This window comes from Nothoprocta perdicaria, unplaced genomic scaffold (genome assembly GCF_003342845.1).
Source record: "Nothoprocta perdicaria isolate Ctin4 unplaced genomic scaffold, notPer1 scaffold_23, whole genome shotgun sequence".
NCBI lineage: Eukaryota > Metazoa > Chordata > Aves > Tinamiformes > Tinamidae > Nothoprocta > Nothoprocta perdicaria.
Window position 1 is genome coordinate 135,740 of NW_020455455.1, and position 27,422 is coordinate 163,161.

The window sequence follows — 27,422 nt, forward strand, 5'->3', positions numbered from 1 at the left end:
GAAAAGACTCATTTAACATTCTGCCAGTTATTATACACCTCCACCATCTCTGTTTGACCCTGAAGATACTGACACCGTGGTGGAGAGAAGCARGTTTTCCCTGTGCAGCCTTTTTCAAAATCAGCAAAGTCACTGCATCCTCGTCTTGTCATTCAAGAACTTTCTCTCCATTTCCTGCTATTATTTCCTGGGAGATCCTTCCCAACATGCTTCATGGTTAGCAGATCCACTAAACTCTTGTGAGATTAAGCCAGAATGAGAAGCCTGCTCTACAGGAACTTGTGCCACCAAGCCATTTTATCATGAGCTAATGAAGCATTTCTCATGTTTAACAAGAGTGGCCACGTGCAGCCGCTGGAGTTTCTATATGAGGTTGTCACAYCAAAACACATGCTATAGGTGTAATGTGACTGAACCCAATACACAAAAATTCATGGGATTTGTTGAAAACTGCTGCACAAAGAAGCTTCATTTATTTTAGCCTAAGAGTTGAACAGTAGCTGTCATGGAAAGACTATAAGAATTTCATGGTTTGGAAATGAGGTTGACCAAATTTTGACACTAAGCCAATTCTGCATGCTCTACTGAGCTTTTTATCATTTTAACCTTCTGTCTTTCCTCAAGATAATAGAGATACAGAAGGTGAGCTAGATGACCACAGATTTCTCCAGATTGTGCTGTCTGTGCATTTGGGAGACAAGTAAATACRTGGTAGGTCATTAGCCTATAAACACTCAGACAGGAAAGTGTCATTTATCAGCTTCTTCAGTTAGAGCAAGAAGTTCAAACAGTTGCCTTGTTTGTGATCTTTGTATTTGCTGTATGGACTTGACATCTAATACAAACTCCATCTCCTTGTGCTGTCCACACAGGACTCCTACATGAATGGAGCAGTTAAGCACCTTAGGTTTAGGTTTTGCTGTTGTTCTGGGAGTATAACGCAATTATATTTAGAAACTTTACTGAGGTAAAATTCTAAAATGTAAGAAATTTGAACGTGAATTGAGTAGAGAGCTTTCCCCCCCAAGAAGTGCCCACATCCTTCAGAAGCCTAACAGCCCAGGAAAGACACTAGAGCAGACTTTCAGCACATCCAGTAAGTTTTATAGGTGTTAAAACTCCCATAGGCATTTGAAGTCAGATTTGTCTCACCTGCCCTTCGAGAGCTGTGCCACAGATGTTGACAGATGAGCTACTCTCATGCTCCTTTTACAGATAATGACAGACATCTAGGACACAATCTAGCTGATTTATTTTAGGTATCTCATTTATGATGAGCTAATTTATGCTCTAATCTCCATCAGCTGTATTGACTCTGTCTTTTGACTAGAGGAGAGACAACATAGGTGTCTATATTTAGTCTGACAACTTGCACTCCTATCAAAAGAAAATCACTAAGGTATTTATCTGAATTGTGGATGGTTCTGTGAATGTTATCAAAATTATCTCTATACCTAATCCCCAGAAAATGCATTTGCAGTTCTATATCTTATATCTCAAACCTAAGCTAAAGTATCGTCAGGTATTACTTTTATTCCCCATAATTTTAAATTAGCCTGGCTCAGAAAGTGATAACAACCTATCCAGCATAGAGCAGAGCTCAGACAGGGCTGCAAAATGAGCACAAGACACTGCATGTTTGAGTAACCTGTGCCTTGCTCCATCRCTGTGTCTGGTAACTGCAGCAGAGGAGTGATTGTAGAAGAGAGGGACTTGGGGTGAACAGCTGGAATGATTTATCCCCCAAGCCTGGACTCAAGGCTGTATAAATAGAGGTCTAGTAAATCCCATCCAGAACTTCTAGTTCTGTGATGACTCAGTGACTGCTTCTCTATAGCATAGACATGGACACAGGGGCTGTTAAAAATATCCCTACTTGTTTAATTTCATATTTTTCTCTTCTTGTAACACAAAATCTGGGGTCCCTCTGAGCACCCGTGTACATTTTGTTCTGTAAATGGTTTAAAAGTATATTAAAGCATTAATCTTAGTTGGAGCCACTGTGTGCCAGCTTTCTGACTGGAACTCACTTTAATGGATGACTCATAGTAGATGTGTTGTATAATGTTGTGACGTTCTAATAGTCAGTGATTTACAGCTATGTTACCTAGCACAGTTATGCTTTGGAAAGTCCTTTATTCCTTATRTATGTAACATATGACTGCTTAGAATTTAAAAATATTTTCATATAATAGTTATATAATAATCAGAAAAAAGAACATGTACAGTAAGTCAATAGTCAAACTTCAAGTTACTCCTWTAAATGTTAAGAATGTCTGAACATATATTTTATTGCCTTCAAACTGAATTCAAAGAAATCATGTCTGGCCATAATCTGTTTTCATAAGGAGAGCCCTTTACTGCTGTGCACCAAGAAGGTTAACAGAAGTGAAGAAAAACCRCATTAGTTAATCCTAGGTGAGATCAAATAAATATATTTTCCTTTAAACGAAGAACAACTAGAATGTAACTGGCTTGGTTTAAAATTAATAACCTTRTTTGGCTTATTCCTCCCAGCTTTCTTCTTTCAAATGTCAGTCTAGGGCATTTCAGCAGCTATAGACCATTTGAAAAGTGGTTCTATTATGTACACTGACAAACTATGCAGCTTTCATTTTTTTCATAGATTTTGACAGCTATAAGATCTATTGTAATGCACAACCCTCCTGATTTGCTACCCTAAACCAGGGAAGGGACCAAGGGAACAAGAGCACACAGGAATCTTTCTTTTCCATGGCAAAACTGAGTTGTTTGGGTTTTTGTTTGTTTTATGGTTACTGTTCTGACTGAATTACTCAAAAAGCTGCTMAGTTGTGATTTGTAATTTATTTAATATTACATTTTCTTAGAATACTGTCCTSAATGGTAGTAGTTTTTATATCATCTGAGTAATTTTGATTTGATTTACTATAATGGCTAGTAATGTTAATTAATGGCACTGCTGTCTGTCCGTAAGCCATTAACTAATAACTAAGGCATATTTTAACAGAGAAGTGGCAAACATATATGATGAAGGGCTGTTCAATTAGCCAAAACAAGTGACATGCCAACAGTGTTACAATGCAATCTGTATTACAGTGCAATGTATCTACACTGACAGATGAATCTTTGAGACTCCTTAGACAGGGATGGAATGTTAAATGGTRTTTCTAATATGTCAATATATCCTGCAGTGCATTATAGACACCAGTTCTAGCTCCTTCTTGTAAAAGGAAACTTTATTTCTTCTTTTTGAAAAAGCTCCAGCATCTTTTTGAAGTGTTTTCGTAATGTATCACAGCTGAGAGGCTCCCAAGAATTGCAGAAATTCTAGCAAGATTTGCACAGTGCAGTAGGAACAAATAGCAAGTGGCAATCTCCTTGCCCATGGTCCAAGTTTCTTTACAGACAGCTTTGGAGAGAGTTCATACTTGAACCCATTTTAGAGCCACCAGCTTCTTCCTTAAGTAGTTACTTGACTTTTCTGCTTGTTTTCCTTATAACTGTCTATATCACACTTCCTTTTCCTAGACACCAAACAGGGCAGCACAGTGCTGTCAGTCTCCATACTTTCCAAAATGAGGAACATTTCATGATTCCTCTGTTTAAGAGACAAACACACCAGCCCAAACAATAGTCACTGAATTGCAGTGGAAGGGACTATTTCCTATCAGAGCTTCCTGCTTATGAATTATAAATTGAAGTTTAAGCTACCTGTACACCTGCAGACTGAGAATTAAAGACATTTTACTCTCCTTCATAATATAAGTTGTAGTAGCAGTAGTAAATGCACTAGAAGTTTTGGTGGTTTGTCTTTTGCATCCTGGATTTGGCTGTGCAGGGCCAGAGCCGCTGCCTCAGAGAGCTGGCAGCAAAATATATTCCATTTCAACAGAAGACAAAATTCCTAGAAATGCTTTTTTTGTCTAAAAGTTTACAATCGGTCTGTTGTCAAGTGTAGGAATAATGGAAGATTTGCTTCTGTATCATCGTGAAAAAGTTTCTTTTATTAAAAATAAAACATAACACTATTTTTTTAGCAATTTTCCCAAATCAGACTAACATATACTGAGACATGCAGTAATATTTGTCATATTTTGTTTGTATTATGCATGGCTTGAGGTTGGAAACTCCACAAGTTTATGTTCTTCATCAGTAGCAGGTTCATTTCTTTTACATGTTCTGGGCAAAGGAAAACACTCTGTTTTGATAATAAGACAATATTTCCACTGCACCACTTAACCACAGATGAGAACATGCTGCATTTGTTAGCTCATCCTGATCAAGCAGTAATTTTCACCATACTTTGATTAATATGAATTTAACCTAGTTCATCTTGATGCTTTGTCGTGCYTAACCTATTCCTGCTAACTCTTTCATCGTCATTCTCAAATTAATGTGATATGGATCCAAGTACTAATCACACCCATTCCTCATGCTTTGCCACTGGCATTTTTTAACTTACTTTTTATGGCAAGGGATTGCATTCCTCAAGGCAATCATGAACTGTCTGCATGACTGTTACTTTGAAAGAYAGATATGTTTTATTTTAAAATAAAATTTTATTTTAAAAACCACAAATGATAGTTCACATGGGCGGAACGGGAAAGAAAGAAATATTGAGGAAATGAAGTCTAAGATAAGGACTTCTCCAAGAAGCAAAAATCGTTCATGTTCAAGAAATGCTTGAAATGTATATATTTGAGCTACAGATAAAAATTCAACGAGGAATCATTCTGTTCAAATTACATGTTCAGTTAATCTGTTTAGAGCATTGGTGAACACCTGMAAACATCTAGCAAAGAAAGGATATTCCATATTCATCTCATTTTCAGCTGGGAAATATGAAACAGTGAAGGCATTAAGTTAAATGAATAGTTTATAGATTTTATGGCAGAATTCGCCAGTACAGCTCTGCGCACCTGAGGCTGTCAGGTCTGCAGTGTGGCACTGTTTCCAAAGTGACTGACTTTACCAAACCTGTCCAGTAAACGTCTATTTTCATGCAGAAACTTAATGCACATTTTACATGCCGGCATTAATTGGCTTATGTCAGGGAGAGTGCCAGCTCAAATTAAGCTCAGCCTTTGCTAAGCACAGTGTATCTGCCAGTCATGGCAGCTCTTGAGAGGAGGGGTGWTTGATTAAGGGGCAATGGAGAAAGACCAATTGGGGGCCTGTATTGAGCAGACGAGGCGACCTATGAAAACCTATGAAAAACAGCCCAAGGATGATTTAAAAACAGGCTTTTAAACATTTGCTAATAGAGAAAAAAGCTTTTTTGTTTTGTTTTATTTTGGGTCTTTGTTTGTTTGTTTGTTTATTTTATATCTTTTCAGACCACTTGCATACAGCCCTTTTTTCTGCATGCTTTTCATACAACGTGATAGAAGAAAAAGCAGCCATCCACTCTGCTCTGTATGGTGTGTGGAAAAAAAAATCAGTCTTTTATGTTAATCTTATCAATCCTAAATTATCACAAGCAGCAATCTGTACTTTAAATATCAAAACAGAAATAAATGCACTTTGTCTGGTCATTGTGGTTTGAAGGTTTTTTTAGCAAAAATGGCAATTCATTGAATTGGCCGTGAAACAAGCTTTTCTGGTCCAGAGTAGCAGCCTGGGTCCTCCACAGAGGTACAGGATAGGCAGTGCTTTACAAGCTTAACAGATGAAACTGGAGTTCCTTTAAAGAGGCAAGCAAATCCTAAAACCATCTCTTACAGTCCAAGTATTCAACGTGGAAGTGAAGAGGAAGGAGCATTTTCTCCTGGCTGCAAATGGCAGCTGTGATACCACGATCACTGCTGTCACCAGATGTCCAATGAGCATGGGGTCCCCTGCCAATGGCCAGGGCTTTGGCAGGCCCAGTGGTACCTCTCCTCATGCCGAGCCCCTGGGATGCTGGGGGACAGGAGACCCACGTGTACAGGGCCTGTAGTCTGCATTGTGGAGTCTACCATTGATGAGCCACTGGACTGGCCTTGCTGCTCGGAGGAGCGGGTGGCCCCTGTTCAAGGAGAAGCTACGTTGTCCCACACCAACTGGCTCTCTGGGATCATACGTGGCAGGTTTATTCCTGCAATGTTCTCAGCACATCAAAACCACAATCTCCTGTCAAGATGTATCTCTGTAACCTCATCTGCATCTGCACCGCAGGCAGGAACCATTTCCCACCTCCTCATTCCCCAAGACCTGGTCACCTGTGAACTTTTTCACAACTTTCTGTTGGAGCAAGCATCCCCATCCCATGTCAGCTGGTCTCCATGGAAAAGAAGCCCAAATGGAGGAATGATGCTATCCAGTTTTGTCTCCAGGCCATATGTTTAGTAGAGCAGCAGGACATGACCATGCCAGGATAGTGCCGCTCTCACCTGAATGTAACCCAAAGGCACCACAGCCCAGGTGTTTTAAATGAGGTTCAATTCTTGCACTGTGGCTGCAAAGGCAAAAAGAGCCTTTACAAAATGTGGCACCAAAGCACAGCCTGGCTATTTTTACCTCTCTGACTGCATTTATCTTCATGTGTCCTATTGCTATGTGAACAAAATAAAGTAAAACTGTCTTCTTGCAAAGAAGCCAAGCCAGTATTCCTGGTACCTAACCAAAAAAATCTCCGTTGCCAACAGTACTTCTCCTTCGCTAAGCGGCAAGCTCTGAGCTGGCTGCAGTTTAAAGAGTGAATGACTCTGACTCATAAGGGAGAGCTGAGCACGTCTTAGAAAACTGTGGTTAAATGTAAATGAAAACATCCCGACTGGATTTCTAGGTCTCCTTTTCTGCAGCCTTTCTTGTACTTGCAGAACAAATTCCTTGCTTGAATTGTAAAATCTATCAGACTGCCAAGTTTTGCAATGGATTAATGGATTTTTATTTTTACATAGTACTTTTTGGAGTGCTGTTATATATATATAACATATATGTAGTATTTTAAAAGATTTATTTGTTTCATTTATTAAAATTTAAAGTCCTCATCACCAATATGTTCTGAACAAACCCAGCAAGACTTGGAGATTTTTATTTCACTTTATTTTCTTATAATGTAGCATTAATGTTTGTCTTTGCCTGCTTAGTTGAAAAATCCAGGTCAAGTACATAACATTATCTCATGTATCTAACAGGTAAGCTGCAAAGTGCTGCAGTTCTTTCATCAGTACATGTTGGGCTGCAACTACTTCTGGATGCTCTGCGAAGGCATTTATCTCCACACTTTAATTGTGGTGGCAGTGTTTGCTGAAGAGCAGCGCTTACACTGGTATTACCTCTTGGGCTGGGGTATGTATGTTAGAGTTTGTAGCAATTTGGTCTTTTTTAAAAAAACATTTGAATTCTTCTAGCATTTACACTCCTGAATATTGTGTTTATAGTACTAGATCATAGCCTAAAATTGGGCTCTTAAGTTCTGTATTTAATTCCATTTATCTGGATGCGACCAGAGACTCATAAAAATCAATAGAAGTTGGTATCTATTATTTTCTGGATCTTGGGATTTGCTGAAAGAAATATTTAAGTTTTGTTAAGGAAACCTTTGGGAGAGAAGTAGATTTCTATCCAAAAACATCTTTCATCAACAAAACCTTTCTATTTTCATCATGTTATTTGCAAAAATATTAATCCGTCACCGGACCTATAAAAGTATATTTATTCTGGAATGAAGAGGAGGAAAATCAGTATTTATGTCTCCCAGAATGGAAAAACACAGCAGATATACAAAGAGGAACCAGAGCCCTTCTGGGGCTATCAAACTATCAGATATACTTTGGCAGATACTGTTTTAAAGAAGACACCATGCCATGCCATGCCATGCCATGCCATGCCATACCATACCATACCATACCATACCATACCATACCATACCATACCATACCTACACAGCTTTCCTGGATTTGTCTGACAGCAATGGTCTCTAAAGAATTTCAGAGAAACCTATAGGTGTCAATTAGGCAAATCTCAATCATCTTGAAGGTAGGTTACAAACCCACACACTATGAATGCAAACTGTAGTTACACACACACATGTTGCACTTTACTAAGTCTGGTCTATCATTTCCAAATATGCAGTAGGGGAGACCTTGCCCTTTAGGTAGTAGCTACAACAAATATTTAACCTTTGGATGATCTGACTCAACAGAAGGCCAAGTAAACACAATCAGTATATTACTGATTACTGTGAACCCTTTCACGTTTAAGTCAGCATTGGAAATCCACAACAATTCCACAACATGTTGGCATTAAGTCATTACTAACAGCAGCTTTCCCACAGTGACATTACATGAGTTTCTGGCCTCATTCAAGTTCCTCGTGAGCCTATCCCCGTATCTMAAAACCTACTGGTGCGGTGAAGTAGCAAGTGGTGGCTCTTTATCCACTGTCCAACTGCTCTTATGGGAGTTCACTTGCATTCCTCTGAAACATAGGTCCTTATTGACTTAATGTCTCTAGCAGCTTCATCCATCTAAAATTCAAAAGGGAATTGTTTATTTGGGCGGTGGAAACAAAGTGCCTTCTARGTTCAAAAAGAAATGCAAATAATTGCCATTTTGTGCTGGAGACTGGCATGATTTAAAGGGACATGTCTTACCTCCTCCTGCAATGGCTGGTGAAAGCTTTTTCATGTGGCTCACACCCTGATGTGTAGTTGAGGTGCCTGGTGTGAYGTGTTGTGCCTAAGGATGTTCACTGCCTCTTCAATGAACATAGGGGCTGCAACATCTGCCTTATTTCCAGGTATTATGCAGATTGACCCTGCAATCTGCATCTAACCCACTCTGGTCTGAAAAGTAAGGTCTGAGGCATCGTCTCCCTTCTTCACAACCATTTTCAGAGAGTTKTGCCCCACGAGGCAACCAAGACTCAGCGGGTCTTCTTGGAGCTCCGCTTCTCACAGCCACCCTCCTTGGCCCTTGGCAAGGAGCGACAGCATCCAGCCCTGCAGAGTGCCCTGCAGCTGGAAGTCTGAGCTCTGGACAGTCATGAGCTTCTTGCTCTGTAACTAACTAATGAAAACTTTCCATTGCATTCTTAAGAGATGCATATGAATTTGTTGAGTCAAATATTCTAGGCTAATGCACTTAGCAGAAGACAAAAAAAAATCCCTTCATCATGTGGAACACTCTACTTCAATACTACAGGCCAAAGCTCTAAGAGGAAAACATTTTCCTATTGCAGAATGACCCCTTAAAAATTGTACTTCCATCTATGTTATCTGTCAGCAAAACTGTCTCAGACTTTCTCCAAATCGAAGGATTTTCTCAAGCTGTCAGTCCTACTAGCTCCCCCCAAGATCAGAAGCTATTTTCCTTCTACTGAATTTTTTGTTTTTCTGCCATGCACCATCACCCTAAAAAGGCATTCTGAAACCAGAAGCCAAAGAATCACAAGAGAGAAGATGAGAGATGTGCTTTTCACAGCTGCACCATCATTCCAAGCTAAATTATCATAAGAACTTCTTTTGGCAGCAAAGTAGGAAGCTATTAAGTAAGGATACCTGGAGACACAAGTACTCTATTTACATACTTCTTTTGACCATGTTCTCACTCTAGGTTTACTTGGCCTGTTCCCAGAGGTATGAATCCCTGAGAATTCGGCTAAGATTTCTCTTTCTCTTCTATAAGTGTTTATGAACATGCCCACACCCAGGAAAAACAGGGAACCACATTCCTCCCTTGTGACTAAAGGATCATCAGGACAGTTACATTCGTTCCTGCTGATAGCTATAAAATATCCACAGCTCAGATCAAGCATGCATGGTTTATAGGGAGCAGTTGCCCCGAATGTGCCCATGGAKTACTCTGTGAAGGGCAGTGTTACAAATGCCCACTGCCCAGCTCTTGGTGTGCATAAGGTTTTACCAAGTGGTGTATTTTAGGGCAGGCACCGTTATTCCAGATTTCTAGACTACTGCAAAGGGAGGCAATGTGCAAGCAAGCAGAAGGAAGCAGGGCACAAGAGGAAATGCCTGCTGTGCTTAACACCAGCGTGAGACTCACAGCCAGGGCAGGAGATGTGGGATCAGCATGCACGGATGGGCCCTCTGCCGATGTGGGAATCACAGAGAGCAGACAGCCCAAATCCCATTCCCATACACAGCCTGGCTCTGCACWTTTTCTGGGATTACCATTTTTTCATGATTTCATTTTGATTTCACACACACATATATAAAAGTGAAGAGGGGTTATTGGTGTGTGCACCACGTGGAATTGCAGCCAAAAAGATGCCAAGACTTAATTACGTTTTTAATCATTTCAGGCTTCCCTTTGGTGCCAGCATCTATTCACGCTGTTGCAAGAGCCAAATACTTCAATGACAAGTGAGTAGTATGACAGTTACTGAAGTAACTCAGCTTTGACTATGTAAGACTATTCATGGGAATTAATGGTATATTTTTAATGTTGCATTTCCTTTACAGCTGCTGGATGAGTGTTGACACTCACTTGCTTTATATTGTTCATGGACCTGTAATGGCAGCTTTATTGGTAAGAATATTATTTTCTACCAACAGCTTCAGAATTACTTCAGAAGGCAATTACTTCAGAAATGCTGGTAACCTGCATAGAATATAAGTCTGTGTATTTTAAGTATTTTGGTAGAACCTGAAAAGTAGCTGGTGTTTTTTTCTGTTGCAAAGGACATACATATTAAGAGAACAGACTCTTAATATTTTCCAAAAATCAGATTTGTAAAGGGATCTTCCAGTAAGAAGACAGTAGGATTCCAGTAAGGAATGAGATATTGAGGCAAAGAGAATCACTCACTGCTTTTTAAAAACCACAGCTGTCATTCTCCTCCATGGTAAGTTATTTGTGACAAACGCTGAATGACAGACTGTGAGTGAATGCAAGCCAGCTGCTCTGCACTGATTTTACTGGTCTCTACACTATATGGTCCAAAGGTAGTGAGCTAAACTAGGCCAGGAAAGAGTCTGGACTGGGATGTCACAGTAGGAGCAACATAGGACAAGGCACAACTTTCTCATGTGCATACGCAGGACATTATGTGCCAGCAGTGCCAGTTTAGTGCAGGGGAGCTGACCACCTTGCAACATGCAGAGAGGTTTCAGTTATACACATGAAATAATGAATGAGTGGTAGGATAGTCAACACATGGAATATCTCTAAATAAAGGAACAACCCGCCATGTAAGAGTATCTGAAAAATCTGAAAATCTGCCCTTTCTTGAGAAGCATTTTTGCATGTCAGCAATGCTTAGAAGCAGAAGCCTCACSCCTTATTCACAGTCTGCCATTTTTTAAGAATTACATTATGGGTTGTTGGTTCACTGTGCATTGCTTCTGCTGTCACAGTACCAGTTCTAGGGATGGTCATTCCACCTGTTCCATGTGGCCATCACCCGACTCCAAATTTGTGCATCTTAACCACAAAGAAAACAAAGTCTGTATTTTATGGAAAAAGAACAATCTTTAACTGTTTTTAAAACAAGATTTTRTAATTTCTGACTTGTGTTGATGCCATTTGCAGGCAGATTTTTCTTGTGAAAATGGAAATTTTTACAGAACAACCTAAATGATTTGTTATATAGTTACGGACTGACTCAGAAGATCTAGAAACTTTTACCTTTGTAAAATCTTTTTCCAACTTTCATAATTATCTCAAGAAATTCTAAAAGTGAAGGTTAAGCTATGATGTGAGTGAAGTCAGAGTAGGATGGAGAATAAGTTTTAGATTTAATGCTGAATGGGACCTCAGAAGTCATTTATTATTCCTTTTTTTTTCTTTACAAGTAGAGCATGAATRTAAAATATTTGCAAGATTTCTCAGTGGCAAAGAATTTATGAAATGGCTTATTAAAGGTTACTGCTTCRTGGTTTATTGTTCTGAAAGGTCCAGATTAAATTCATTGTGTATTTATGGAGCATTGGCTATTAAAATAACTGTCAGTTATGCAGTAAGAGAATACTTATTTTAAAACATTATATGAAAAGAAGTCCTTTAAAATTCAGAAGCATATGTGCACATATTGTTGTAAYAGGGCAGGAAAAAATGATCTGAGTACGCTGGATGGTGAGACAGGCTGGGATATCTATGATATCCAGCTGGTACCCTCTGGAATTGTTTTCATCATGCATTTACCCAGCTTATTCCTGTCCCAGGCTCCCAGGGACACGCTGTGAAGCCAGAGTCGGGAGCGGGTTTTCATATACTGAGCATCTGCAACTGAATCCAGCTTTCCAGAAATGACCTGGGAAATAAGCTAGTCAGAATAACTAAACAGAAGMGTCAAACTTTCTGAAAAGTTCAGCCTTTCTGCCTTGAGCCAGCACTTTTTGCTTTAGCCTGTGGAGGAAGTAGCATGGGCTTTATGTTGTAAGGTTAAGCCCAGATTTTTCTCAAGAGTTTGAATATTGGCCTATGTATGCCAGCCCAAGTTCCTTRGAGAATGCATATGTCTGCATACATCCCATGTGCCCAGAGACACAGTGGAGATTTGTCTCACGGGCCTATAGCCCTCAATGGAGAATGAAGCAAGACAGCTAAGTCATCTTCAGAGTCAATAGAGACAGTCAGTCCTGAAGGCAATCATCTGCACTCTGTTAGACTTTGGAGTAGACATTAGGTGAATTTTGCCCTGGAAGTCTCACATTTGACCAAAGCRATGTCAAAATAACTCATTGCTTTCCAGAAGGGAGCCCAACTTGTCTGGCACATCCATTCAGGCAGGTCTGGCACATCCATTCTGGCACATCCATTCAGCAGAGCTCATGTAGAGCTGCTTAACACTCTTAAGACATTCAAGGTTGCTCTCCAATGCCAGACACTCAAGGAGCTGCCCCTCATGAGTTTGATGAAGCTGGAAAGTTATACTTTACTGTTCTATATGTACTGTTGTACACATGTACTATGTTTTTATTTTGAATGCCTGCTTAATCTGAATGCTTTGCCAATAAGTTCTGTGCTTTTGCAGGTCAATTTTTTCTTTTTGCTTAACATTGTCCGAGTTTTGGTGACAAAGCTAAGAGATACTCACCGTGCTGAGTCCAACATGTATATGAAAGCTGTCAGAGCTACTTTAATCCTGGTGCCCTTACTAGGAATTCAGTTTGTTATTATCCCCTGGAGACCAGAAAACCGACTTGCTGGAGAAATATATGATTACATCATGCATATATTAATGCATTACCAGGTATGTTATATAATAGCAGGCTAAATTTGTACTTAGCAGTTGTATAAGATTAATATAGCCAAAGACAGTGTTGCCAGCTGTTTTGCCCTGAAAGTGAGTGTGATTTTGGTTTTGTTTTTCTTTCCCAATCACTTTTACATTATTGGATTATCTTCCTCTGCAAAAGTAATATTGTTGAATAAATAACAATCACAAGAAAGAGGAAACAATGAAAAAATGCAGCAAAATCATCAGATAGCACTAKTTCTGAATTAAATAGAGAAACCTGAGATTAGAGAAGGCTTTAAATAATGTTCAAAACATTATTCTTGCCACAGCATTCAAATTGACTGAAACTGTTGCCATGAGGTTAATATTAAAATTAGTTGCATATGAAAAGTGTTGTATGGAAGGAATGTGCAGTGAAGACAATGAAACTGTCAATGGCAATGAAATTTAAGAGTTAAATTCAAGCATTTAACAGTTTAAATTAGAACTATTTTATTTTCTCTCTTTGTTTTTAACACTAAATGATTTTAAATGTCTGGTTGTCTGTTTTACTGGCTGCAATGTATCTAGGCCAGTATGTAAAAACTGGTCTTTCATGAGAGACATGGAGTTCACCCACTGTCTGTGACTATCGGYGACTCCCTCTTTTCTTCATAAAGCAGACTTTAATAATTGTATTCTGAAATAAACCTTCTTATTCCCTTCCCAAACATTTCTTGCATGCATGTTTAAAACAGACAGCTGTGTTATCCTTCCTCTAGTGTTCATTTTCTTCTAGGAGTGCTTATGTAATTAGCAGATACTGCATTAGTGTGTGTAATGGCGATATTCCTCCCCTGGCTCTTTTGCCCTCATAAACTGCAGTGCAGCCTGCCTCTCCATAACTAGCAGCAACTTGTTCATCTCTGCATCCAGCAGTGTATGTCAGGCATTTACAAGCAGACATTATGGGTATAATTATGATATTTCTTCACGTGGTTAATGTAGCACATTCTCCATTCATCTTCAAAGTGGTTAAATGATGATTTTTTTTCTATACCTTTTCTCGAAGAGAAAGAGGCAGTTTTTCAGCAGTACTTCCCTGCTTTAAGTRACCACAATGATTTGATAGATTAGCGATGCACAAAACAGAGATACAAACCAGCACTGTGGTCTATTATAATAATCAAATGATTGAAGACAGTGAATGAGAGAGAATTTGCTCCCAGATGAAAGTATGGACTAGTATTTCCTTCAGAGAGTGGTGTTCTCAGCTGCAAAAATACGCTACCTGCTAGACTTCTCCTGCTAAAGTCAATTATGCACAGCAGAAGCCAGTTTGGCTTTGAATTGTTCTGCCCTCTTTGCAATATTACCCTTAATGCTCACCATTTTAGGCAGAAGGTTTGCTTTTTTTCAAATATGGCTGTATAAGCAATTCGCAAAGGCCTCCCTTTTGTCTGATTGTGTTGCTCGTTCTACCTAGACCTGATTCACCTTAACAGATCCACTGAGTGGGTCTGTACTAAGTTATAAAAACTGAAGACTGGCTTTGCACTCCCAATATGGGTGCAAATGCTGCAGATGCAGAAGCAGAGTTTTGTAACTCCCCTCACCACCCCTGGCATGAGTTCTTCAGGCTCACATGTTGTTGAAATGAAGAATTCATGAGGCAAAAAAACAGATATTTCAATCCTAAAGTGGAATAACGTGTGCTTTCTGCGGATTGATGAACATGCAGCTAGCTAATTAAACAGAGGTAGTTTAAGTGGGCACTGTAAAGCAAACATTTGCATTACAGAACAGCTCATTCTAGAGAAAATTAGCACATTTTCTCTAGAGGACTTGACTTTCAAAAGCCCATTAAATGATGCTGAAAGCTTATGAAGGATGGACTTTTGTTCAGGGTGTAAGACATTCCTGCATGGGATGTACTAGCTCTTTGCACACCTCTCACAAAATATATCCATGAAATTCACTACAAAGCCTCTACTTATCATCCTACTGTACTGCCCTGCAAAACCAAAATGCAACRAATAGGTTGCCTCTCATGAAGGAATGGAACAGCAGCAGCCGTGTCTTGTGTGTAAGGGAAATATAACAATACTGAGGAGCCTGATGGGTCTCTATGATGAAGAAGGACAGCACGGACATGGCTCATGCCTGACACCTCCAAGGGGCTTGCCTGCACCTGGGAAATATTAGGGAAATGCAGTACTCCCAATATATATACATTAAGCCCTCATCTAGCCCTCCCCAGCCAGATGCTCTCCAAGGAGCTCCCACTCCCAGACTCCTTCCATCAGCTCTCCTCTCTCCMTGACATCCAACATGATGCTTTGGAATTTAAACACTGGATCATACCAGTCATAGTGGGAAGGCCTCTGTCTTCAGCCTCTACTATCGATCATGAATCCCACTGAAGCCTTCAGGACATGCTGTGTATAACTAGGACAGAGACTGGGACCATATAGTTGCTCCTTCATACAGGATCTATGTTGCTTTTATGGAAACATGAGATAGAAGAAGCCCAAATGAGATATCAGAAACCTATCCAAAATTTCAATTTTCGGTATGTGACTTGGGAAACCTTTTTTTTTTTTTTTTTTTTAACAATTGTTCTTAAATTTTTAAATCAAAAAAAAAAAGAACAAATTATTGGAATATCATTTTAGACACACATCTTGTAAGACAGTGTAAACCAAATCAAATACCTGTCAAACAAAGAATGTCCTTGGACCAATACAGGCGTTTAAATGCAGGGAAAAAAGCACACTGTCTGGTCAATAAGGTACATCAAGTTCTCAGATCTGCAGACTCTGGACAGTCCCTAAGACATGATTCAGTAGAAAGCCATGTTCATCTGGTCTTCACAAAGTTCCAGAAATAAAATAAAGAATTCCGAAAGGCCTTAGTCTCAAAGTAAAACTATTCCTCATATCTCCCTTCAATCCCACAGCCATCATTATCCTACTATCAGCAGCCAATATATCACAGGTCAGTTTAACAACTCCACACAGTGGCAGAGAGACATAATTGACCTAGACAGCCCATCCTCGGCAAGGATTGCACCGTGTGCAAAAAAAAGCAGCAAATAAAGGGGAAAAAAGGAAGATTTATGTAAAACAAATATAAGACTACCCTGTGGGCTGCCATGAAACAGATAATCCATATCCAGTCTCTCATATATTTTAATATTTTGTAATATCAGTGCTTCTCCAGTCCTCTAGTCAAGAAAAAAGAAATGCTACTGATATTAGCTGCTTCTGCAGCTGCATAGCTTTACAGCTGAAGGTACACAAAAGACTGAGCTATGGGAAGAATTCTGTTTATAAATCAGAAAAAAATAGAATTAGAAATGCAAGTAATTATTCATGTAGCATGAATAGCTATTCATGTAGCATGTAGCATGTATTTTTGGAYTGTGATTGAAAGCATATTGACTGTTACAATAAAGGCATCATAGAGATGAACAGGCATGAAGGATCTGGCAAGGCCAAAGATTCCCCTTGCTTAGTGATATAGATGTTTTACCAAACCCAGTGGGATGGCAACTCTCAATCAAGATAATAACCCTGAAGCCTTGATATATGAGCTAAAATTCAGGCAACATGYAGAACCATTTTAATATTTACTCTCATTAAAAACACCAAGCAGTTTATCAATTTTTATGAATATATAAATTTATATATTCATATTTAAATGCATTAATATTTATATTAATATTTGATATGTTTTGCTAATATTAAGTATTAATAATACTTTATTGAGAATATTAATATGAAACATATTTATAGGCATGTAGATGTGATAAAATTAAAACAAAATAATATTTAAACATATAGTCAGTGTTATATATTTATATATATTATCTATAAAAATATATTTATACATAAAAATATCAGGTTTCTTGTATATTATTATAGACCTATCAAAAGGCAAGAGGAGAAGAAGAACTTTGTGCCCAGCTTGTTCTTTCTGTAAGAGCATTGAGCCATCCCTATGGAGCTGCAGAAATGAGGTCCCCACGATGGTGTGCCAGGAGTCTCAGGACGTAGTGCCAGCCCTTGCAATTGTCATGGAGCAATGGGCATGGCCTGGTGGCCTGTTGTTCTCTGTATGGCTGCGAGAGGGGCACATTCAATGCTATAATAATGCTGTAATTCAATGCTATAATTCATTCAATGTTATAACTTCATACTACAGATTTTCCATTTGTCTGTTTTCTTCTATTTTTAGCCTTTCAGAGGACGCTTAGGTTTTGAGTTAGTTTCTTCACTACTACTTCTTCCCACTTGTCCATCTTACAAAGAAGGCTATTATATAAGAAGTACTAAAGTGAATATATCACTTTAAAACAGGAAAACTTTCCCAAATTGCAGATGAACAGAATCCTCGTCACCATCTACATAAAGAATTCTATTCTACTGAAATAATAGACTTACTTATTTTAAGATAGAATTGGAAGTAAGATTGTAAGACATTTCATATCCATATAGGAAGGAGAAAAGAAACAAAATCATGGAGTAGCCTTTAATGTTGGAAATATGGCAGGCAAGAAATAAAAAGGAAAACATGTAAATAGTTCCAATTTTGCTCAAGATTACATATATTAAGAAGTTTTCCAGAGACGTCCATCACTGTGTGTGGCTGTTATGGAGATTTCCTCTTCAGTGTAAATCAGGTTCAGTAACAAACACAAATCATTTCAGCTGTCAGGTCGCAGGGGGCTACGTGTCTTGGGAGAAGAGTAGGGAGCTGAATGTGGGGCAAAAATGAGAAAAATAGCAGAGACATACGTCATCCACAGCCTCAAGAGAATGAGGAACCCGATCTGCTCTCAACAGAAGAGGTGGATGAGGCATCACCAAGTCTTCCTCTTCGGCACTGTTATCAGAAGATGCCTTGAAAAGAAACCCACTTGTTAAGGAAAATACCCACTGCTTGAAAAGCAAAGAAGTAGAGCAACTGTAGGATGTAACAGAGGTCTGCAGATACCATACAGTTGTTCAGATTCAGTTTCTGCCTTAATGTGACCTCCAGTTGGCAAATTCTGACTAAACTCTCCAGTTAAAGAATAGACTTCTGAAAAACGTTTCTGTTTCTTCCTCTCTGTGTACTGTCTTTTATGGCTGTCATGCCTCATGTGGATCACCCATTGGCAGTTTCTAATCCCAAAGGATTAGAAGGTCCATCTCATTTTCCATCTTGGCTGATTGCTGTCTTCATAAACACTTACAATTTAGCAAGTGATGAAAGCACTGATGTTACTGCGAACTATGAAGTCCTGCTTTTGAGGCATAAGATTTTGGAGAACTTCATGATGTTTTCAGACCAGGACTTGTTGATGAATTATTGCATATTGTGAAACAGGATTTGTGAGATTTCTGAGATATTCACATTTTATTCCAAAAATATGAGAAGGTTTCTTTTTCTCACCCTATCTATGCTATCTCCTCATCCTTAGATATGTTTTTCTGTGTTCATATTTTAAATCATATCAAATTACCCATTTTCGTGAAAGCAAATCTACTGCAGCAGAGTAATTGCCCATGTTCAAGTGGTTAACACATCTTCAAAACAGCCTCTATGTGTCTCTAATATATAAGCATTTGGTGAAAAGGAGTTATCACTTAACATACGTTTGTGGTCCAAAATATACATTTGAGAGTCCAAGATCTATTTCAGGAAGTGTTAGCTACAAGTTCACTTGTAATCAGATAAATGAGGACTTACAAAAAAGACACAGCTGTAACACTTTTCATAGTAGCCCTTGGGAATTTAAGCTACTGTATTGCAGATTTTCACTCAACTTCACAAACTGAAATTTGAATAAACTAAACATAAGTTTAGTTTATTATAAATACTTTAAGCAATTTCAGAAGAATGAATTTGGCTCCCAGTGTTGTTATGTAATGCTATTTTAATGAGAGCTAATACTATTTAAAACGTGGGCAAATTTAATTACATATTCTGAATGGCAGGCTCTGTATGTGAGAAATTTTTGTCTTATTAATTTTGTACTTCCTACTTCCTCACCTCACGCTCCTGGCTTGGCCCCATTTGATCTTGTAGATATAGTGAAACACTATCTGAACTACTGTTGCATTATTTACATTAATTTTGAGCAGTTTAAGCTTGGACCTTCAATCTTTTTTTTTTCCACATCTCTCTTTTCAGCTGTTACTTTTCTTTCCTTTTCCCCTTACTAAGACCTCTTTTTACATTCACCTGATTCATCCCACTGCACCCCAAGCAAGTTCTCTTATCCTAACAGGCACTTCAATTTAAGAGCTTTCTGAGGCATTTAATTTTCCTTGACTAATTTCAACTGAATAACTGCACCCTAAAGTATAAGTGGGATCATCTATACCTTTATTCYTCCCTCTCTCACAAAAATTAGTGTCAATGAGGTGCTCTGATAGCAAAATATCTTAATTTCACTTCTGAAATTCCTTGTTGTATAGAAACAACTTTACATTCAAAATGGATGATTTAGAAATGCTGGTAATATAAAAGAAAAAGTTAAACAGTTAAAAGGCAGAAGTCAATACAATAATGTAACTGTATACAGAGGGAGATTAGAAGAAATAACTGAGTTGGAAAAGAATTGAACTGTTTTTATTCTGTGACTCTCAAGTCTAAACTTCCAGCTGGGGCATGTGACACACACTAAAATTTGTATTTTTCTTCCTCTTAGGGCTTGCTTGTTGCAACTATCTTCTGCTTCTTCAATGGCGAGGTAAGCACGCACGATACAGTAAATGATCAGAAACTTCATAGATAGACAGGTGGTTGTTCATTAATAGAGAAAAGAAACCTGGCCAGCTGCAAACTTCAAAACAGCACAAAGTCTTTGTTTTAGTCTATGTATGCAAGCAGCACCATGCACTTTTCAAAGCTCTGCACAGAGCCTGGCCTGAGTTTCTCTGAGGGGGTGACTGAGGAGTGTTATCCTTACAAAGCAGACCACATGAAGTGAGGTACCGTCGAGAGATTCTCACCCCTACCCTGCACAATTTAATCTAAAATAGAGGTCAAGGTAAAGGAGAAAAGCAATAATCTACTTCATCTCCCTTTCCTGCTATTTAACTTTACCTCTTGCCCTAGAGTAGCTGGATGAAGGACATGAAGTGATTGCAATATCCTGAGAGAAGCAGTAGGGCCCTTTCGGAGGGGTGGCCTGGACCACCAGCAAGCTGGGTTAAACTGATAGAGCAGAGAGAGAGGCCATCCCTAGCAGTGCCCTCAGATCAGAGAAGCCTGGTGGAGTGCAATTGCTTTCACTCCTTCAGGGGTTAGCGTTGGCCTTTTTAAGGCCTGTGTTTCTCAAGTAGTAATTAAGGAATAAAAGCCCTTGAGTGAAAGATGTCTCCTGTTCTTTTACAGCGGGATCAATGTTTTATCCTCTTACAACTTGTTTTAGGTCCACTTCACTGATTTTTCTTGTTTCAATAAAAACGGCTAGTTAAAGAATGTCAAGAGCCATTTAAATTCCTACAGCAAGTAATTTTCCAAGGACAGTTAGCCGCAAAATGTTTTTAAATACATGAGCAGCTTTTAACTGTAGCAAAATGAAATACTGTGTACCTTTGAAAATCTAGAAAGCACTTWAAAAAGTTAGTTTTCAGTCTACTGCATTAGATACACATATTCCTTTTTGGAGCAAGATTTGTCATGCCAGYGTTCACTATGTCACTCTAAAGAGATATCCAAGCTTATATTTATCCTTGTACAAGTTCCCAGTAATTATGTGAGCACACTGCTTTTTTTATAGTGACTTAAAGTGAGCTGCCTTATTGATAAGGTGCTACTGAGTGGTTTGCTGTTTTTCAAGAGGACACAGTGCATTATATTCTGCTTCCACATCATTATACCTATGCTTTTGGCTTGCCAAGTAAAGGTACAGAGAAATGAAATACTACAAAAGATTGGATRCCCTCCCACTGTCATTCTGTAGCATGGCTTTTCAGGAGATATAAAAGAGAATAGCAAACCATGAGCAGTTAATGAAACCAAACCTAAAATGAAATGATAACCTTAAATATCACATTGCAGTAGTTCACTCTTGGGTTCCAGAGGCAAGTCCAGATAAACAAGGTTGCAGAGATATATTCCAGCTCTTTATTCCCACCACATTTCTGCCCCGGATTCTGCGGGCTTCTACCATATTTCTCCTTCTGCCTTACTCACCACTTTACTGGCACAGGCCTTTCTCCACACTCATGAAATACAGAGAGTAAAGGGTTATGATTCTCTCTAGAAGGGAAGTATTGGCATGCAGAAAGAGGAAACCAGCCAGGAAATTTCTGAAACATTCTCTCCCTGTAGAAATAATTGCATAGCTATGTACAGGCAGTGTTCCTGCATGTCATCGCTTGCTTCAAAATTATGTGTTGCTACCCCAAAATTCTAGTTCTGAACATTGACCTCTTTCCCCTTTATTCCCCCAGTATCACATGAAAAATATTGTAGGTTAGTTTTTGCAGAACATATTTGTTTAGTATTTTACAGCTTCAGGGTAAAAGATCAGTTCTCTAATTCTGTAGTTACGATGAGAACATAAAAGTGGGAAGAAAAAAAACAGCARGAAAAGGCACAGAAAACATAAAACTTCTTAAAGGCTGCTTGATTTTTAGATATGGTTCAGCAGAAAGCTGTAATTCTGTATTTCTAAAGTACTGTTGTCAGTGCTGAAGTGTCAAAAAAAATCCATCTTTACAGTTCCAGTAATATAATTTTCAAGGTGCCCAATAATTATGTCAATATTATAACCAAATGTATCAGTTAAYTGAAAATTAGATGCTCAGGTATGAATGAATTTATCTGTTGGATTAATTAACCTGTAGTGTGCTAGGCAGAAAAAAAAMCAAAGCCACAATTCAGAAATGAAACTGAGTCTACAATAATCACAACTTGCTTTTACTCATTAAGTATTGGGTTACATTTATTTGAGAATGCAAAAGGAAATATGCCATAATCATATATGATACTTAAGTCTCTGAGGCACTTGTTACTTTGTGGAGTTCTGCATCAAATTGAGCTGCTGTTAGGAAACTGTAGTAACAGCAGCTAGCTTTGTATACAGACCAAAGATATATAATTTGAATACAAACTCTGAGTAATGACAATAGTCATCGACACCTGTTGACTTCGGAAAGCCTTTCTAAGACATCTGGCAACTCACAAGAGGAGGAGTTCCTCCCTGTAAAAGTCCATGACCTAGACATCTGCCTTTGATTTGAGTTGTCACTGAGGGGACATCTCTGACGCTCCCTGAGTTTATAATCTTGGTGATCACAGGCACATATCTGTAAAGGGCAGAGCACAAAATGAAGTGAAAACACAAATCTGATGTTGAAATGTGTCTTCCAGACCTCTACTGTGTTGCTCCTATAAGTAATCATACGGATACCTTGGCTACACTCAGGTAGTTACAACCWGCCTCAAGGATTAATGAATTCTTCCTGGCATGACTGATCAGAAATATTAATGAGCATCAATACTAGGAACAAACAGTTGTTGAGATTCAGATTCTCAAGTCATGCCTAGTGTGATTTTTGTTGGTGCTCAGGTGTTTTTGTTCATTACTCCAGCTTCCAAAATTGCATCTGCTGCAGACATGCAGATTGCCCAACAATAATGACAGAGGTGTTTAGAAACTCTCACATTATTTTCTAATTGGAAATTATATTCACCAGAAAAGGGAAGCTTTTTTAGAATTTCCCACTAGGGTGGATAGAGACCCAAGATGACACCTCTGCCGTACAGACTCAGGACAATCTGTGGGTACTTGCATCAGCAGTTGATCAATAGATAACAAGCCTAATTCCACTGAACCAGCTGTGATGGACTGTACCAGAAAAGAGAATGAAAGAACTATGGCCCCTGTCTTCAAAGTGTCATTTTTTTCTTGTATATGCACAAGTGGCAGATATATAAGACATAAAAGCTATTAGGGAGTAGCAACGGACTGACACCAGGGTGACTTTAGCAACTCCTGAAGGGAGAGAAAGGGGCTGTGTTCATSCCTGCCCTCATCATGTACTGATTTGAATTAGGTTGTCCAAGAAAATTAAGCTAATTTCCCAGGACTTTTGCTGAATGTAGTGTGAACAGATATAGGAATGGATATGGATATGTGCCAGCTGCTCTGTCTGTCCTCAGCCAAGGCCATACAGAATGGGAAAATACAGTGTGGGGCAAGATGATTAGTTTTAGTAACACAGGAGGCTGCATATTCAGTAATTTATTTTTTACTACTGGAATATTTATCTTCAAGGCCAAAACATGAAAAACTTATCCAGAATAAACAATGCTAAATTCAGTACCACCTGGCAGTGTTTTCTATCAGTGTTTGCAGCCAGCTACCTCACCTACCTCACTTTAGCACCACAACAAAYCCATCTGCTGAAAGAAATGCCAAAATACTGAATAAGAAGTTCTCTGCATTAATATAGGAAAACATACAAATAATGGCTTTTTTTMGTACTTTTTAAATGATGAGTTTTCTTATTCATTTTCATATAAAATCTGAGAGTCAAGTAGCACTGTAGTTTCTCCATCCAATAAAAATAGCATTGCACAGATGATATAGGGTCTTTGCAATTGTCGGCTCGCCAGACCATATTTCCAGTCCTGAGATTTCTTTTAGACTGGAAGGCTGGCCAAAAAAATGGAAAGTCTGGAGGAAAAAAAAAAAAGTCATATATCCTTGTATGCCAAAGAGGCATGAGCATATAACAGAGAAGAGCAGAGCAAATAAACTTAAGTTCTTCTTTTCTGTAGGCTTTCTTTTCCTCCCTCTGCTGTCATAGAGAGCATCCTGCCCAGCCCTCAGTTGTTAATGTGTTATGGCTGTGCATGTGATTTTCAGTAAATGCTGCTTACACATTTAAAACCTAGTTTTAGTTGGCACTGAACTGTGATCATCTGAGATCCTTGGAGTTAGCACAGAAATATAGATTAACATGTTGTTTCATTCCTGCTCAGCAGCTTGTATCAGCCGCTACCCATTTGTGGTCAGATTCTTGTAAAGTCCAGCAGTTTGGTGCAGAATAACAACACGGCTGCTTTGACCTCGTGCTCTCACAGTCCATGGAGCCTTTTAGATCTGACAACTGGCATTTCTAATCGTAGCCTGAATGGAAGGGATACTCCTCTTCTCTCCCAAACCATATATAAACTTTTTCATGACACCAGTAATTAAAGTTCCATTTATGTTCTTGATATCTAGTTAACCTACATTCAGCTTTTGGTTTCTTTTCTTTATTTGCCATGAGGTGAATAGCAATACATTTTTCTAGATGAAAAAAACTCTAAGTACATTGTCTTGAGAAAATKATTAAAAAAAACCCCAAACAGTTAGTATTGGAAATTGGGCATGGACATAGTTTTCAGTGAGTTTTAAATGTCCAGTGTAGCAAATAACTGTTTTCTGAAAAAAAAGTAGTCATCCTGCAGTCAGTGCAACTACTTGCATGAGTAAGGATTTATAGTATCARTCCTCATACCTTGGCTTGTTCCTTGGCATGAAAATAAAAAGCTTAAGCAAATGAAATATCCATTCTTGGCATGTTGCATAGTCCCACTGCACACTCAGTAAGCATCTCAGATTTATAGCAGTTCCTTATGAAGTTTTGTCCTTAGGTGACATGAAATGGCTTTCTTGCAGGCAGCTGTGGGTGGTGAGTAGATAGCACTTTAYTATATACATATTAATAGAGTGATTAGAATTGTGGAGACATGAGAAATATTGAAGTCATTCAAACTCTTCTGCCTGAATCAAAGACACCTCTSTGCATTAAGCTTAGAGTGGCTGCTGAGCAAACTTCCTGACCAAAAACTGACATATAATGTCAGCCTTAGGAGGCATATTGTAACTCCAGGATGCTCCTGTAAGTCCCAGCACTTCACCTGCTTCTCCCTTTCTCTGGTGGAAGTAATTTATAGCAGATTATTATGGCAAACTACTTCTGCATTTACATTTTCTTGGCTGTTATGGCTAAATTGAAGGAGAGGAGCCAGGGTTTGCCCACCCCCTGCTCGCGTCTCAACACTTCCTTGGAACAGAGCAAGCAGGTTCCAGCATGCCTGGATGTGCAGTCTCAGAAGGGGCTCTTATTCCCTGCACAACTCATCATAAAACATAACCTTATATAAAACATCATGCTTAATATACATGTTAAATAAAAGATGCCTTCTTAGAAGATGAATGTCCAGAGGCTGAAATTCTCTGCTGTGCACAGTGCTGTGATCAAGGCTTTTTGCCAGCGCAGAACTACCAAAACTTATTCATAAATGACGAGAGCCCAATCCCTGTTCATCTGTAGAAATCCTCCAAATCTTTCTTTGTACAAATGTAATCTTGGCAAGTTTATAAAGTGTACTTACATATATGCCATTTGTGGCTAGTTTTACTCAAGGTTAAGTTTCTTCAAGGCAGAGGTGCATGATGTATTAGCATCATGATGTATTAGCATTCATGATGTATTAGATGTATTAGGGGCAAGGATCCAGCTGCAGCATCAGTTGAGTTTTAACCCCCAACCTTCCTTCATTTCCCTACTTCCATCCTACTGCATTCCTGTACATCAGTCTATTCCACATTGACCTCCTATGGGAACAACTAGCCCATTTGCTCTGCTTGCATGCATCAACAGCTGCAGAARATCTGGTTGCTGCCATAGGGTAGACAGGAAGGAACCTAGAGCAGAGAGCTGAATAACTGCACTGCTCTTGCTYCTGGAGCTGGGGGGAAGGGGAAGAGAGGGGACTGGTCCTGGTGCTTGCAACCAATGGCTTAGCAAAGGACAGGGAAACTATCACTGCAACAAACAAAACTGGCTTCACTTTAGGAGCTGCAATTTAGCCTCACTCTAATTATGCATTTCTTTCACAGGTACAAGGAGCCTTGAAAAGGCAATGGACACAGTATAAAACACAGTGGGGCCAAAGGCGCCGAGAGCACTGTTCCACACGATCTACCTCCTACACGGCAACATCCATCACAGAGGTCCCCGTTTACTTGTACCATCATGACTCCAACAACGAGCAGCTAAACGGCAGATACGTAGATGACTCTGAACTCGTTGCGTTAAAATCTGGCGAGACATCTGCCTAGCTCAACAGCAACCATTACAAACTCATCATTTCACGTTCTGCTTGTGAACAAAGTAGGGAGAAGGGTGGAAGTGTGGAAATCAAGCCATGGTGTGAGAGRGCATGACCAGATGACAAGACGCATTATATTGAAGCCACATCAACCTTTTCCAGGCATGACACAGAGACAGTGTCATGCAAAGATGTGAAGAGCAGTCCATCCTACTCAACATGCAGCGACTCAACATGGAACTGCTCACCAAGCTACATAATTTCCACACTTCCTGGTACCAGCCATATGAAGTGACAATACAACCATACCAACAGTTTCAGATGACCCATAGTAAATAGGAAAGAAAGGACCAGTATCTGATGTTTTAAACTTTTAGCACTTTTTGCTTCAGTTACTTTTATTCAACCAGAGATTTTGAAGTATCAGCTTTCACAAGAAATAACTGGCTTGGAATCTTTTCCCTTTCCCCTCTTAAGGAGCTTGATGCCATCTTAAATCTTTTTGTACCTGGTAAGACCAAAAAAAGAATCACTCTAAAGTATTCAAATATTGATGATTTCCAAAGGATACCCAAAATATTACCATGCCATTAGCAGATGCATAGAACAAATGAAGGTAAATTAGTCATAACAAATTCTTAATCATCGCTTCAGAAACATAGCAATTCTTCAAAATGCTTCAAAAAATTTCAGAAGACATTTCAAAAGAGTTTTTACTTAATGTTTGGTAGCTCCTTAAGAGTATTTGTTTATGGGATAAACTGTCAACCTATTACTCTGCCCAGAAAGTTCATCATTAAGGCACAATTCTTTCACCCCAAATAAGTTGTGAAATTTGATTGGAAATTATGATTTCATATGATGATCATTCAGAGATAAATGGTGGATGAGTTCTTGTCTCTAATAAAATTATAGCCATAGCAGTAATGAATCCCAGGTAAAAAATAAGAAACTAAAGTCACAGCAGAAAAAATATCTATTTTTAGAATCTGAGTGCTGCTGAGAATCCCTGATAGATGAAGGAAATGTGTGAGTGTCATCAGGCAAACATGGTAAATACCTAGTCTTGCAAGTAATAAGCATCTCCTGTACATTCAAAGCATCATTTGTCTCTGTATGATTACTGCAGTAGAAATAGGGCCGGGGAAAGTTGATTTGCAATTAGAAATTGTGACATTGTCATTACACAAGTTCTGAAAAACTCTAAAGGACTAGATGAATGC

At 38.8% G+C, this 27,422-nt stretch overlaps 1 protein-coding gene across 1 annotated transcript in view; it reads left to right on the forward strand.

Moving 5' to 3' along the window:
• CALCR (calcitonin receptor) overlaps positions 1-26,792 on the forward strand; it is a 71,468-nt gene extending 44,676 nt beyond the window's left edge. Inside the window, exons 8-13 of the mRNA XM_026039476.1 lie at positions 7,101-7,254; positions 10,228-10,288; positions 10,388-10,454; positions 12,901-13,119; positions 19,787-19,828; positions 25,988-26,792. Of these exons, the coding sequence (XP_025895261.1) occupies positions 7,101-7,254; positions 10,228-10,288; positions 10,388-10,454; positions 12,901-13,119; positions 19,787-19,828; positions 25,988-26,209 (765 nt within the window). The 3' untranslated portion in view covers positions 26,210-26,792. The remainder of the gene's footprint in view (positions 1-7,100; positions 7,255-10,227; positions 10,289-10,387; positions 10,455-12,900; positions 13,120-19,786; positions 19,829-25,987) is intronic.
• Positions 26,793-27,422: the final 630 nt, after the last annotated feature.